Source organism: Nuphar pumila, chromosome 14 (assembly GCF_984573655.1).
Source record: "Nuphar pumila chromosome 14, dmNupPumi1.hap1.1, whole genome shotgun sequence".
In the NCBI taxonomy this organism is placed as follows: Eukaryota; Viridiplantae; Streptophyta; class Magnoliopsida; order Nymphaeales; family Nymphaeaceae; genus Nuphar; species Nuphar pumila.
The window spans coordinates 82,899,683-82,915,716 of NC_143262.1; the positions used below are offsets into that span (position 1 = coordinate 82,899,683).

At 36.2% G+C, this 16,034-nt stretch overlaps 1 protein-coding gene across 4 annotated transcripts in view; it reads left to right on the forward strand.

Annotated features, from left to right (window-relative positions):
- Positions 1-4,697: 4,697 nt before the first annotated feature.
- LOC149817139 (stearoyl-[acyl-carrier-protein] 9-desaturase, chloroplastic-like) overlaps positions 4,698-16,034 on the forward strand; it is a 71,253-nt gene continuing 59,916 nt past the window's right edge. For 3 of the 4 annotated variants that reach the window (XM_089986621.1, XM_089986623.1, XM_089986620.1), the window contains exons 1-3: positions 4,698-4,936; positions 5,448-5,949; positions 6,058-6,631. In XM_089986621.1, coding sequence (XP_089842747.1) covers positions 4,821-4,936; positions 5,448-5,949; positions 6,058-6,618 — 1,179 coding nt within the window. In that variant the 5' untranslated portion in view covers positions 4,698-4,820 and the 3' untranslated portion in view covers positions 6,619-6,631. Of the gene's footprint in view, positions 4,937-5,447; positions 5,950-6,057; positions 7,000-16,034 lie in introns of those variants that run through there. The other variant, XM_089986619.1, reaches the window with a different exon arrangement.

Below are 16,034 nucleotides of genomic sequence, written 5' to 3' on the forward strand. Positions count from 1 at the left end.
TGGAGTTAATGTTATTGTAAAAATAAGTTACTACATTATCCACTCAAATCAGGTCTGCTCAGTTTTCTCTTTATGATCAATGTAGATTTATTTTTCTATATCTAATGTACATTGCTATCACTTGAGAAAAAAACAAGGTTTTCTTATTTGTTGAGAGTTATTGTTGGAGATTAAGAAGTTAGGACATGGCTATATTTTTAGAGAAAATGGGATTTAGTTACTTTTATAAAAAATATATATATTTATTTTAAAATATAAGTTTAATGCTAGTCTTTTTGTGGCATTTTTAGTGTTTTAGGATAAGCAAACTGAGGTTAGTGAAAACCCTACTAGTACAAAGAGAAGAATAAGACAAATTTGCATATCATTTATGAATTGATGCCACCCGGGGGGTTTATTATATAAGTTTATAGTTAGTGTTTTTATGGTATTTTTTGTTTTTTTAGGATAAGCAAGCTGAGGTTAGGCAGACCCTTACTAGTACAAAGAGAAGAATAAGATAAATTTGCATATAACTTATGAACTGATGCCAAAACTTGTTTAGTTTCTCAATTCTCTCAATTGTTGCACTAATTATTTCAAATCTCTTAATTCCAACTTAATTGATGCCAAAAAGTTTTGAGTTTTTTTGTTAAGCTAAAGGAAAACTTCTTCCATCACTGATTGACATTGTCCAACCTTCGGTTAGTAAAGTTCTTGAGGTTCCTCCTGTCCACCCAAGAGTACAACCAGCTTCGACTTGAAGTCCCTCCTGTCCACAGAAGAGTAGCAGAAAAAAGATGCATCTCATGAGATTCAGTGTTGGGATGTTGCAAGTTCGAACCCCAAATGGTATGGTTGTAGAAGTGGTAGTGGTATGCTTAACCCCAGCTTTCTCTGTCCCCAAAAAAAGATCTCATTCACATGTCAAATGACAAACCATTATAAACACTAGAGGTGGGCAACGGGCCGGGCGGCTAGATGGGCCAAGCCGACCCGGCCTGCTATGGGTGGGGTTTGGGCAAAAGTTTTAGGCCCAAGCTCATTAGGTACGGGCTGAAACCCGACGGGCTGTTATATATGTGGGCTGGGTCGCGGACTACTAGACCGACCTGATGGGCCTGAGTTATTTATTAATTTTTAATAATATAAAAAATTTAAAAATTAATTATACTTGATAACTGTTACTATTTACCTAATTAGTTGCATTAATTTTATGAAAACTAGACAGATAATTAGTTTGGTAGATGAGAAGTTGAGAACTTGTTAATTATTATTATTTACAAACAGATTTGGGTGGAGCTAGGCCGGGGTCGAGCTAGGCTGGATCCGACCTACTTCACATTGGCCTGTTGGGTAAATGGGCTCATGGGTTACACTTCAAATCCGAGCCAGTTAAGAGCCAGGTTGCCCTTAAAAGCCCGGGCCGAGATCTAAATGAGCCCGGGCTGGCCCGATGCCCACCCCTACCACTAGCATTAAATGCTTGCAGTAAAGTTTGAGGGCGTTAGAAAAAACAAACAAAGAGTTTGGTAGGCATCTTAATTAAGACCACAAGCTATTAAATTACCCATGAATTGCAACAAAAGCCAAACACAATTTAAGGGGAAAAAATTATATATTCGTTTTCAAGAAGAAACAAACGTGAGCCATCAGAAATGCTTTGAATTTAATAGCGGAAAAACCAATATGGTTGGAAGAAGATATTCTGATGGTTTGTTTAATATGGTGTTTGACTAGATTAAAGAAAAAAAAAACTGTGGAAATACAAAGAGGGGAGGGTGGTAAAATGTGGACGTGACAACAGTTATTCACTTCACTTCAAGGGGCGCACACTGATTTAGTGGCTGTTTGGTGGCACAATCTGGGTGTCAATGGGTCTGGTTTACCTGGACTGGACCCGAACCAAACCCTATAGGGTCCAGGTATGGTGATAAATAAGAAGACCCAAATAAGATCTGGGTCTGAACTCGAAGGTCCGATTAATACATGGACCCAGGTATAGTTTGTAAAATTTTATACCAGACCCAGACCCGACCCGAGTTTCGATTAAGATCCACAAATTTTCAATGTAAAATTGATAAAAAAATATGGTTTTGCCAGGTATGGTCCGGGTTTGATTCATGTAGTTCTTATCGAGTCCGGGTATGGTTTTTCTTATAGTGAACCTGATTGGACTCGGGTTTAAACCTGATACCGTACCAAAAAATCTGGTCCAAGTCTGCTTTCACCTGGTTCGAACCAAACTTGACACTATGACACCCCTTTGAGAGGAGAGGACCAAAGAAAAAAAAAGAAGATAACAAACAAGTGGAGAGGAAGTCCACGACGGTTTTGCACCTCTCACTCTAACAAAAACCCCTCAAAAAAAGTTTATTAAAAATTCATAAAAATATAAATTAATTAAGACTTGTGAGCATGAAAGCCTCCCCCCTACAACCTAAAATTTTTAAATTACTATTTTACCCTTTTCTTCAGAATAGAATGCCCTCCCTCCCCTTCGTAGTTGTGAATCACATGGCTGCCTTGGGCCCTTGAGCCTCTTTCCATTAAAAAATAGAAGTTTCTAGAAAGGCACGCAAATGAATGAGATACTTGAATAGGCAGGTGGCCTTATCGTAATAAAGGGTGTAGGGTAGGGTTATTTCTTCTGGCGTATTTTTAATATGTATAGCTGCTTACATGATTTGTGTCTACGGTAGGTTTATTAAACTTTAGATTTTTTTTTTTTTATGTTTTTCTCAAATTTGACTGTAAATTTTACAGGAATGAACTCTTATATCGTCTGATTCTAACACGTGGATAGTTTTTTTATAAGGTTTAAAAATCAATGATTTATAATTTTCATAAATATTTAAACTGAAAAAAATATTTTTTCATAAAAAATACGAATTAAGTATCATTTTCTAGCAAATTGATCATACTGAGAAAAACACCCTGAATCTCTATGTTTGTTGGCAGTAAGATCACTCATTATATATAGAGATAGTATTGGCTATTATAGTGGTTAAAGAACTAGCAAAAAAATATAATATTTTTTTATTTTTTTCAGTTCTTTTGCACATTTAACCCTCGAGATGTGGTTTACATATTAAGTTTAATAGAAACTGACCTTTGGCTCATGTTTTTCTGACATATATGTCAGATTTTATGAGGGTTGTATATCCATGAGGTCAGAATTGGACAAAACAACCTCCCATATAAGTTCTAACTATGGGTTCCTTATCCAGGGAAGGCAGCAAATGCTATTCTATATATATTAGTAATGATAGGGTTCTCCCACACCACCTACTCCTACATAATAAAAGCTTTAAATTTTGAAAAATTTCTATTGCTCAAACTCCATAGATAATGATCTATAAGCATTATTTAGTAAAAATCAAGTTTTGAATTATGTGATGATGACATGCATATAGGCTTTTTATTTACTACCTTTAAAAATCAAGGCTCATAATATATCAAAATTTCATGACTTAAAAAATCCACTTTTTATATAAAAAAACACGATTGTTATCAAATTAACTTTGTTAAGTACATTCATGATGTCTGATTAACAAGATACAACAGACAACAATGATTTCTAGTATGTGGGAGAAGTGCTCCCAGTGAACCATAGCATCTCTCTCTCTATATATCTATATCTATATATATATATATATATATATAAAAGGAATGAGGATCATCCAACCAAAGAGAGGTCCAATCGATGATAATGGTCAGCATTCATTCTCTAATGATTGATTTTTTTTATCGATCAAGCTTTACATATTTAAATTTTATCATTCATTTAGTGAGCAACATGTTTAGGATTGTGAATTTGATGTTTAAATGCATTTTTGATGGCTCACAATACTTTATAAAGTTTTAAATGCATTGTGAGCGGTTGATTTTTTACATTTTTGAAAAACATGTATATATTGTAAAAAAATATAAGGTCTGGTTGATAAAATGCCCAAGCATTGAAGAAGGAGAGCAGTTTAATCGTTGATGGTTGTAGATTGATTGGACAGCATCCCTTCCCTATATATATATATATATATATATATAGATATAGATATGGTTAGGATGTATCATCAAACACCCAAAATGTCTGATGCAGATCGGATGAATTTGCACAGCTAATCTTGTACACGATTAACAATACAAAATTTTGTTGCATTAGTAGAAATTTTATTGACTGCCGCTAAAGAGTTTTTATCTTGCAGTTGCGAGCGTCCAACGAAAGGGGCTTCTAAGTTATATATATATATATATATATATATCGTAGGCCGTTCATTTTTTAAACTTTGAACAACTAACAAATTTGTAACAATTTGACAACCTGTTTTCTACCAAACAAACCATATAGATGATTATCTACAAGTTTTTGATTTACAAAAAATCAAACAAATATAAGAAAAGCGATTTATGTTCAATAGTTTGTTACTTCATCAAATATTTACCCTTTTTCTTATTTGAGTATTTGAGTTCATGTTGATGATAGGGATAGGCTCTTCGCATGGACCACTAAAGAAGCAGGGGACATCAATGTCTTTAAAATAAAGACTGAAGGTAAATTCGGAATTATATGATTTTTTATCATACCAATTAAAAAAAAGTAGTTTTTTTTATTTTCTTAATAAGTCTTAATTAAGTAAAATGAGGAGTGATTAAGTTAATTGCTCAGTTGTCATTTGTGGGGTCACCGTCTTCTTCCGTCATAAATGGAGGAGCTTATCTAGCACTCGTGCAATCCGCCGCTTGTAATTTTCTCCTCTCCTCCTTCCTTCTCTCTTCATCCATTCCTAGGTGTTCTCCCTGTATTGTTGTCGATTCAGGGCTTTCTCTCTCTAGAGCACGCAATGGCGTTGAAGCTGGCTCTTACCTCCCAACCCTCTTTCTCGAAGGTGGGACTCTCCTGCAGCAGCTCTCGATCCGGAAGGGTTGTGATGACGGCCATCATCCCCCCGAAATCCAAGTGGGTTTTCATTCTTCTCCGGTTTTTCTTTGGCTTTCTGTTGGTTTCATCGGGTTTGTCGCCTTTTCTAGCATTTTGCTTGGGGAAGGGACGATGGAATCCATGTGGGTGTGAGTTAAATGAGTTTGTTTCCGCGTGAATCCGTCCGGAAGTTTTGTGTTTGGGTTGAGATTCGTGTTTTTGAACTGCCCACTAGAAGATTGATGCGTTTTCTTGGGGAATTTTGTGGGGTTTGATGGATCCGCTTTGTTGGTGCATTGAGTTTTGCTTCCGTTTCTTACATGTCGTCGAATAAGGTCGATTTCTCGGATTTCTGATTCTGTTTGATGTTGGTGTTTTCTTTTTTGTCCTAATTTTGCACTATTTGCAGTGCATGTTCTGTAAATCTCTCGAGAAATCGGACTCTGATGTTTTTGATGTTTCTTGCGACATTGAGAAACTGTTTAGGATGTTTTTCGAGTTGAAAATGTGGTTTTGATTTGCTTGATTTCTTGTTCTGTTGGAATTTTAGGGAGGTTGAGAATCTGAGAAAGCACTTGAGCCCTAGGGAAGTGCATGTGCAAGTTGCACATTCTATGCCGCCGGAGAAAATGGAGATTTTCAAGTCCCTGGAGTCATGGGCGGAGCATACCATCCTGCCTCTGTTGAAGCCGGTCGAGGATGCATGGCAGCCATCGGATTTCCTGCCCGATTTCTCGAAGGAGGCGGGCCACGATCAGCTCAAGGAGTTGCAGGAAGTGGCGAAGGAGATACCGGACGATTACTTCATCTGCTTGGTTGGAGATATGATCACAGAGGAAGCCCTGCCAACTTACCAGACAATGCTCAACACACTGGATGGTGTTAGGGATGAGACGGGCGCGAGCCCGACTTCTTGGGCAGTTTGGACGAGGGCTTGGACTGCTGAAGAGAACAGGCATGGTGATCTTCTTAACAAATATCTAACATACACAGGCAGGGTCGACATGCGACAAATCGAGAAGACAATTCAGTATCTTATTGGTTCAGGAATGGTATACATCTTGATTTATTGGTTACTGCATCTGTAATGCATTTTCTCCTATAGCTTCTTCTCACTGTGTTTGTATTGGGTTTGATCACTCACATTCTGTTGGTTTTAGGACCCGCAAACGGAGAACAATCCCTATCTTGGATTCATTTACACTTCCTTCCAGGAGAGAGCGACGTTCATTTCGCATGGCAACACTGCTGCACATGCTAAGAACTACGGGGATCTAAAGCTTGCCAAGTTGTGCGGGACAATTGCTGCGGATGAGAAGCGCCATGAAACAGCTTATACTAAGATCATCGAGAAGCTGCTTGAGATAGATCCCAATGGCGCAGTTGAAGCGTTTGCTGACATGATGAGGAAGAAGATATCTATGCCTGCTCACCTCATGTATGATGGCTGCGATGACAAACTTTTTGAGCATTTCTCTGCTGTTGCTCAGAAGTTGGAGGTTTACACTGCAAAGGACTATGCAGATATACTCGAGCATCTGGTGAAGCGGTGGAACTTGGAGAAGCTGACTGGTCTTTCTAGCAAGGGGCAAGAAGCTCAGGATTATGTTTGCGGTTTGGCGCCGAGGTTCAGGAGGCTAGAAGAAAGAGCTCAAGCGAGGGCCAAGAAGGCCACAAGTATTCCATTTAGTTGGATTTTCAACAGAGAGCTTGAATTATAGAGTTATTGTCGAGGTCAGTTAATGCTAGTTTATATGATAGGGGTGTTCAGACTATATCAGCTGCTGTGCCGCTTCATTTGTTTTCTTTGCAATAGAATGAAGATGGTCTTGTGTTAGACTTCCTATATAACAAAATGCAGCAATGGTGTGGTCTTTTGCGTGTCGTGACCCTAGCTTTAGGATATGATTTGGGATTTCTCATCTGCCAAGAGGTAGTTGAGCCAGTTTGGTTATGAACTCCTGGTACTGTGTAATGGATGTCTTCAATGTCTCTTGAATGAACTTTTGTATGCTTGTCTTGATTTTTTTCTCATTTTGAGGCGTAGAACCAGTAGGCAAACAAGTTCCAACACATATATGACATACTGGTTCTTCACCTAAGTGCAATGCTGACGTAATTATAAATCTTATTTTGTTTTATGTTATCCATGGCATTTGCATTTCTTGTTCCAGCTCACCCATTGAATCTTTCTTATTTCTTATGATCTTTTTGGGTTTTGTTGTGGAAAACTCATTGATTATGGTCTTCTGGCGTTGAATTTGATATCTTCTATTTTATGTGAGAATCACTTGATGAGCCTTTGTAGTTTGGCCCAAGGTTGCCAGGCTAGTTAGTGGTAACGAGAAACGATACGTGAAGTGAGAAGCGAGGCATTTAAAAATTTGTAGGAAGCGAAAAGTGACGAATAAAAAAGAGATTGATATAAGAATTGAATGGGAATTGAAATAAAATGCCAATAAAAACTAAAATAAACATAACTATTCTTAAATTTCATGATTTTTTAGTGCAAGAAGTAATTTTTTATCAAAATCTCAAAATTATGAATATCAATTTAGAAAAGGCACATGAAAAGTGAGTGAGAAGCATTAGAGGAAAGCACATAAAAAACATGAAAAGAAGTGCGAGAGAACATATAAGAAGTATGGGTGAAGTTTTCGGAAAGCATAGGAGAAGCATGGGAGAATCTAGATTCTCATCAAGTTTCAGACGCGAGGAGTAACACGCTTCCGAAGTGAGTTTTCGGGAAAAGTGCTTCCCATCTATCTAAGAAGTTTTCGGTAACTTTGGTTTGGCCTTTATGGCCACATGGAATATAAGTGGGTGTTATAAGGTTGGCACTGTAATGAAATGGTAGGCTCCACGAATGCAATTGAATCTACTTGAAAGGAAGTATCTAAAAGATACTTTAGACAGAACCCATAAAAGGGTATAAATGGAAAAACATAAAAATAAATAACACTTTATTTATGAGAGCAAAATGCTTAAAAAGCATTTAGAGGAATGATTTACACAAGGGGATGCACCCCTGTTTATACAAGAGTATTAAGGAGAGCTCATAAGGAGCTCTCCCTTTCTTGATGTTGGAACTTCCAACAGTTAGAATTCTAGCCGTTGGACTAGTTCCAACAGCTAGAAAGTTGGTCAAGTTTCAATTGGAACCTGACCAAACTAGATGATCTAGTTCTAATAGAACTAGATACCAAAAACAAAAAGAAAAATTACAAAAATTAAAAAGTATAAATACAAAAATATATAATAATAATATTATTATATATGTGTTGTTTACATTTTAACACTCCCCCTCAAACTTACGGTACAATGAACGAAAGTTTGTCTAAGAGGAAATGAAATCTGGGAGCCGCGAGAGGCTTGGTGAAGAAGTCTGCTAATTGGTATTCTGACGTCACATATGGTAGATCAATGGTTCCATGCAAGTACTCCTCTCTGATATAGTGACAATCCATCTCAATGTGTTTAGTGCGCTCATGGAAAGTCCGGTTGCTTGCGATGTAGATTGCACTTTTGTTGTCACAACACATTCGTGAGACCTGTGTTGCTTCGACTCCCATATCAGCGAGCAGTCGCCTGAGCCAAACAACTTCCATTGTGGTGGTTGCCATGACTCTATATTCAACTTCAGTGGAGGAAAGAGAAACCTTCTGCTGCTTCTTGCACCTCCATAATATTAGAAATTCACCTAAAAATACACAGAAACCAGTGGTTGAGTGCTTATTATTAGAATCGCCTCCCCAGTCAGCATCAATATAAGAAATTAAATCTAATGATGACGATGCAGACTAGAAGAGTCCTCGTGAGAGAGAACTCTTTAAATATCTAATAATACGTAAAACCGCTCCCATGTGAACAGAAGTGGGAGCATGTTGAAACTGACTAGCCGTGTGTACAACATGTGCTATGTCCGGCCAAGTGATAGAGAGATAGGAAAGTGCTCAAACAAGTTGTATGAATGGAGTGGGATCATCAAGACGCTCTCCATCATCAATTTTCATTTTAACATTGACCACTTCTGGAGTGTCCACCTTCTTATCATATGTAATGCCAGACCTGAAAACAATATAAAAAACAAATTTAGATTGAGATATCAAATACCCACGAGGGGAATAAACAACTTTCATTCCTAAAAAGTATCTCAATAATCCTAAATCAGACATTTCAAAATGAGTTTTAAGAAGAGTTTTGATATTGGTAACTCCCTGTTTGTCGTCTCCAGTGATGATCATATCATCCACATAAAGAAGAAGGATGGTGATACCTGCATCAGATTGCTTAATAAACAAGACAGTGTCAGTCAAACAAGAATGAAATCCAATATCAGTCATAACATGACTAAATCTGTCATACCAGACTTTTGGTGCTTGTTTGAGGCCATAAAGGGTCTTTTCAAGACGAAGTGTTTTATCCTTAGGAATACTAATACCAGGCATAGCTTCCATGTAGACTTTTTCAACAAGACTCCCATTTAAGAAAGCATTTTTGATATTCATTTGAAATATATGCCATTTTTTTGATAGAAGCCAAAGCAATTAAAGTTCTAACAATGATCATACGGGCCACATGAGCAAAGGTTTCTTCGTAGTCAATGCCATACTCTTGAGCATAACCTTTGGATACAAGTCGTGCCTTATATCTTTCTATGGTCCTATCACTTTTGGTTTTGACTTTATAGACCCATCTACAGCCTATAGGTTTCTTTCCGAGAGGAAGGTCTTGAATGAACCGAGTGTTGGCCTTCTCTAATGCATCCAATTCTATTTTCATAGCTTCAACCTATTCTTCATGGTTTTTGGCTTCAGAATAGAAGGAAGGTTCAACATAGGATTTGATTAATGCAAGGGCTACCCTATACGAGGGTGAAAAAGATTCGTAAGAGACAATTTTTTTGGGAGGTCGAGAAATTCTAGAAGTCCTACGAGGGAGAACTTCAGAAAACCTTTCTAATGCACATGGTGGGTGTTGCTCTCTAACTCTTCGTCTTGAATATTGCAGACCAATATCCCTACTGGTTTGGTCTTCGCTATCATTTTAAAAAATAAAAGGACTTGGATCATTGTCAAAGTTATATTCAAAATCCTCTTCATTGAATTTTGAAGTTAAATCGATTAAAAAGGAATATTCGATAATATCTTTGGATTTTTCACTTTCAAAAGAACTTTCTTTTTCTAGAAAAGACACATTTCTTGATGCATATAATTTGTCATTTTGAAGATCATAGCACCTGTAGCCTTTTTTTATTTTCAGCATATCCTAAAAAGGCACGTGGGATTGCACGAGGGGAGAATTTATCATTTTTGTTTGTAAATACAAAACATTTGCAACCAAAAACTCTTAATTTAGAATAGTCTGGAGCTAAATCATAAAGTTTTTCAATTGGAGATATATTTTTTAATGAAGAAGATGGCATTCTATTGATGAGATAGGTGGCAGTTAGAGCGACTTTAGCCCAAAAACCTTTTGGAACTTGGCTTGCAATTAGCAAAGTCCGAGTGGTTTTCATAATGTGGCGATGCTTGCGTTCCGCAAGACCATTTTGTTGAGGGGTGTGTGGGCATGATCGTTGATGAGTAATGGCATATAAATTAAGATAGTTTTTAAATTCTCCAGTCATAAATTCTCCCCTGAATCGGTGCGAAAAATGGAAATATTACTTTGAAATTTGTTTGTGACCATTTTGTGAAATATTTGAAAGTGAGCAAAAACTTTGGATTTATGTTTAAGAAAATAAATCCAAGTGTGTCTAGAAAAGTCATCAACAAAGATGACATAATACGCATAACCACCTTTAGAGATAACTGGTGCGAGTCCCCAAACGTCCAAATGTATTAACTCAAGAGGTTTTGTAGAGACAAAGGTTCTACTAGAAAAAGGTAATCTTTTCATTTTACCAAGAATGCAGCCTTTACAAGCAAAATTTTTAGATTTACAAATTTTTTCCAAACTTGGGAAGTATTGGATTTTTGACATATGAGGATGACCAAGTCTTTTGTGCCATAATTCTGTTTCTAATTTCTGAACATTTAAACAAAATACATTCTTTGGTAGTTCTAAAAAGTTCATGTAATATAGTCCTCCTTCTCTATGACCTTCTCCAATCAGCTTCCCTGATCCAACAACCATCAGAAGAGAAGGATATATTACATCCATAATCAGAAATTTGTGAAACAGATAAAATGTTCAAATTTAATTTTGGGATATATCTAACTTTTGGAATACAAAAAGTTTTGGAGTTTTGAAAACTTTCAAAACATCCTATTCCTTTTATTTCAAGAGATGTTTCATCTGCTGTAAAGACTTTTGATATACTTGAGTTATTTTTAAGACATTCAGATAAACATTTATCATTTGGGATCATATGAAATGAAGCACCAGAATCTAAGAGCCAAGGGAAGTTATCTGGACCGGATACAGATGCAACTGTCGCTCCAGTTGAGGCTTCAGTCGAAGAGGATACCCCTTTGAGAAGAGGTTGAAGAATCTCCATCAGTTGAGCCATGGAAACAAGTGCATCTTGATCTTTTGGCTCGGTTTCAACAGATGCTACCCTCTTTTCGTCTCTCATTTTTAGCTTCGGATATTGAGGCCTATAGTGCCCCGGTTTATGACAGTGGTGACAAATAACTTTTCTTTTGTCAAACTCACCACTCTGTCTCCCAAAATGAGGCAGTCTATAAGTGCGAGTATGATTCCCTGGTCTAGACACAACTAGAACTGAATCATCATCAACTTTTGGAGTACTCTTTCTAAGATGATTTTCCTTCATAACTAGTTCTTCAATAGTATCCACAATAGTAGGGATTTTACCACGATGAAGTAGAGCCGATTTGGTGGATTCAAATTCTGGCTTTAATCCATTCACAAATTGGTAAAAGTGTTTCATATCGAGTTGTTTTTTACGAAGCTCGATATCTTCGGCGCAATGCCATTTTTGGCTCTAGAATAACCAACTCTTCCCAAAGCTCGGACAACTCATTATAATATTAACGAATAGTTTTGTCATTTTGAGTTAATGTTCGAACTTTTTCTTGAAGATTGCACACATGGACAATATCTTTAAAAGAATATATATTTTTGAGGTATTCCCATGCCTTATCGACATGTTCAAATTTAACGAGACTAGAACATTTTTTAATGTCTATGCTATTAATAAGCCATGACATTATCTTTGCATGTCCCATCCTCCACTCTTTCCATTTCTTTTCATAAGAGGCTAGAGCCTTAGTCTTCTCCTCTTCCATTAGAGAGACTTCCTTATCACCCTTTTTTTTGGTGAGAGATAGTTTAGGTTCTGAATCAGAACCATCCACTATTCTCTATATGCCTTTTTTCCATATGTCGTGCTTCATAATTGAAGCCCACATCACATAATTAGTATCATTCAACTTCATGGGTATGATGGTGACCTTATCATGGTCATCCATCATTTACAACGGTGTGAAGAAGATAGTAAGGAGAAAAAAAAGAAAAATAGAGAAAAAGGGATATAATACAATGTTGTTGCTCAAGTCCTTTTTTCCAAATGGATCCTCTTGTAGTCGATAGAAGAGTGATTAAACACTCTTTTGGCAAGTGATGAAACACTCCTTTGCAAGTGACGAAACACTTTTTGTAAGAACAAGGTAATAACACACCTTTACACAAGAGGCACGGAAATCGAGGCAGAAGTTTTTCAAGATCTAAGAGTTCCGTAGCTTTGATACCATGTAATGAAATGGTAGGCTCCACGAATGCACTTGAATCTACTCGAAAGGAAGTATCTAAAAGATACTTTAGACAAGACTCATAAAAGGGTATAAATGGAAAAGCATAAAAATAAATAATACTTTATTTATGAGAGCAAAATGCTTAAAAAGCATTTAGAGGAATGATTTACACAAGGGGATGCACCCCTATTTATATAAGAGTATTAAGGAGAGCTCATAAGGAGCTCTCCCTTTCTAGCTGTTGGAACTTCCAACAGCTAGAATTCTAGCCGTAGGACTAGTTCCAACAGCTAGAAAGTTGGTCAAGTTTCAATTGGAACTTGACCAAACTAGATGTATCTAGTTCTAATATAACTAGATACAAAAAAAAAAAGAAAAATTACAAAAAAATTAAAAAGTATAAATACAAAAATATATAATAATAATATTATTATATATGTGCTGTTTACATTTTAACAGGCACTTATAATATAATGGCAATGTGTTACTTGAGCAAATTTTCAATCCACCTCAAATTGATGCATAACCTGATCGGTGTTCTTTATTGTCATGTAGTGGAGTACATGCTTGTAATGGTATAGGAATATTGTTGACAATTTCAAACCTTATTTAAGCAAAACCTTGTCTAGGTAAGCCTGTTGTCATATTTGCAGCTACATCATCTGCATGTTTATATCACCTAATTATTGCAAGCAGATTCAGCCCTAAGGTCCTTCAAAATTGACAGCTAGGACAGTGATGGAATTGACATCCTCATGAGTCTGAAATTCTGTGTTTTTCCACAAAGTGAAACAGCTAAAGAAGAGGTGCATTGGGTTCATTACCATATTGCTAATTCTATGGCTTTTTGTACCATGAATGTAATATTTATTGTCGATTCATGCCACTGTTTTCTACACTGCCTTGGAAGTATGTGAGTACAAAATTTCTTTGTACAATAGTTATCCATTGAGTTCAATGGCATGTGGGATCGCATCCATGTTCTAAAAAATAGCTCTCTTGGTGGCAAATACCAGTTCTGATGTGCTAGCTGAAAATGTCCATGTGATATGTTTCTAGCTTTTTTGTGCATGAAGATAAAATGGGTGTGGCAGGCTTTTAGCTTTTCTGTGCTCAGAGAAAAATGATCCTTAATGAGCTGCATAAGCTTTTGGTCCTTGAGCCCAGAAACTTGTCTCTAACACCATTTTGTACTTACCTTGCTAGTTGTTAGCTTTGTCATTTTCTGTCTTTTTTTTTTTTTCAAATTTTGCTTCTCTTTTATATTCTAGTTGCTTGATGTTGTCAGGGTTTTGCTTAAGTTGGGGAAACCATTTCCTAAGATCCTTTAATATCTACTACACCGGTTGAATTTGTACTTCGTACCTCATTTTGCATATTTATAAAAAGAAAGTTTTTTTACTTGTTTGTAGAAGGTCTGAATATGCAGAATGTCTGAGTTTTTAACAAAAAAAACTTATTCTCAGTGCCAATCTTGACATTGCATTCCAATCCAAACAGTAATTAAACAAGCATAGTAGCTGCATTTTCTATTGGAATTGCATCCTTAAAGTTGGAGAGACAGCACTAACGTGGCAATATCATTACACTGACATCTTGTTCTTGTTCAAAGAGGGTATCTTGTTTCTTTTACTCCTTTTGACCATCGAACATTGTTTTCTTAACCCCTGTTTTCCGCCTGGTGATATATTTTTGGTTAATCTCTGAAAAGTTATATGCTTCCCCCCTTAAATGAAAGCTACATATCATTTTCTTACAATGGGGAGGAAAACACAACATAGCTTAAAAACTATTTTCTGTAAAAGTTTGCTTATGACATTTTTTCCACTGAAAATGATTCTGGCAATAAAGCCAAAATACTGTGTTAGTTATGCATTACTATTGAAAGAGACAATGAATCAAAATAACTTGGTCCTTGCATTTCCCATATCTGATACGAATGAACATACTATGCATCTTTCATTGATGATGTTGCCATTCTATCTGACCTATGTTTACATGTTTAATCTTGTTTTTTATGTTCCAAATCTGATGATTTTACCAGACATCATTGCTCGATGAGTGTTTCCAGTTTACCTGACTTATTGTAACGACCTCAACTAACCCTCGTAAAAATAGTGGATTTTTTTTAAAACAATTGCAGAAACTAACCTAAGGATACGAGGCCTCACAGCTTTAATATACCAAACCACAAACCAAATTGTTCATTGAATCGAATGAAGAATAAACAACTTTATTAAATAAATAATGTTAAATAATTTAGGACAACAAAATTGTCTATCTCAGTAAGGCCACTCTTTCATGAATCAGAAACCAATCACAGGGTTCGCAGCCTCTAGCCAGTTAGTCAGGACATCACTGAGCATCTGAACCTGTAAAACAATTTTAGGAAAACAGGTAAGAATCAAAGTCCTTTGTACGAATTCCTCTAGAAATCCAAGTAGTTAAAGAAATAGCATAAACCAAATTCATGCATAAATTTCAGAGAAATAGCACTATTAACAACTTACCATTCAAGCATTTAAACAAAATATCATGCAGTAACAAATATCATGCGAAATAGAATAAGCATAAATGCATGAACTAATGCTGAACAATAAATATGCATGATTCAATGCACATGCATGAATAACTTATTAAGTTATTTATCAGAGTTGCTTTTGCATGTATGTCCCTATTAAATGCACACAAGTTTAGTTTTCGCTTTTTCCTTAAACCTGTGGATACTCAAAACGGGCGCAAATTTTCAAAGTCTAAGTTAGGTTCTCAGTTGTAGCTTAACACACAATTTGTATTTTATTACTGAGTTCTACACTTGTTTTTCGACCGATATCAAGAATCCTCACATTCCGTCAGAACATTAGGAATCCTCAACGCCACTTTCTTAGTATACCAAAACTACAACTGAGTCAACACCCCCCCCCCCCAAGCAAAGTGACTGAAATCTCCTTAAAACTGTGGCCGAAAGGTGAACCACTATATCGGGTTAAATGGCATAATCACACACGAAGTATTAATATCCTCATAGTCTCCCAAGACCGCCATCCAAGATTCTCACATTGTGAAAGGGACATCAAAGAAGAGATTAATTACATTGTTTGATCTCTTTTACCTTTTCAAATAATTTTAAGTTTTTTAAAGAAGAACCATTTTGCAAATCTACATACAAAATTAATTTCGAACCCTGACCTACATAATTTAACAGTGCAATTAATTTTGAAAAATAATTAAATTTTTAGAAATAAATTTTGCAATACATAAATAAAATCAACAACAAGTTGAGTAACACATGCTCCTCGCCTACACGAGTGGTTCACATCTGACCACCAACACATCTCAAAGGTGATTTATGCATCTTTGCAAAATTTCAGTGAACATGCAACACACTCACTGTTTCAAAACATGTTCACAATGTA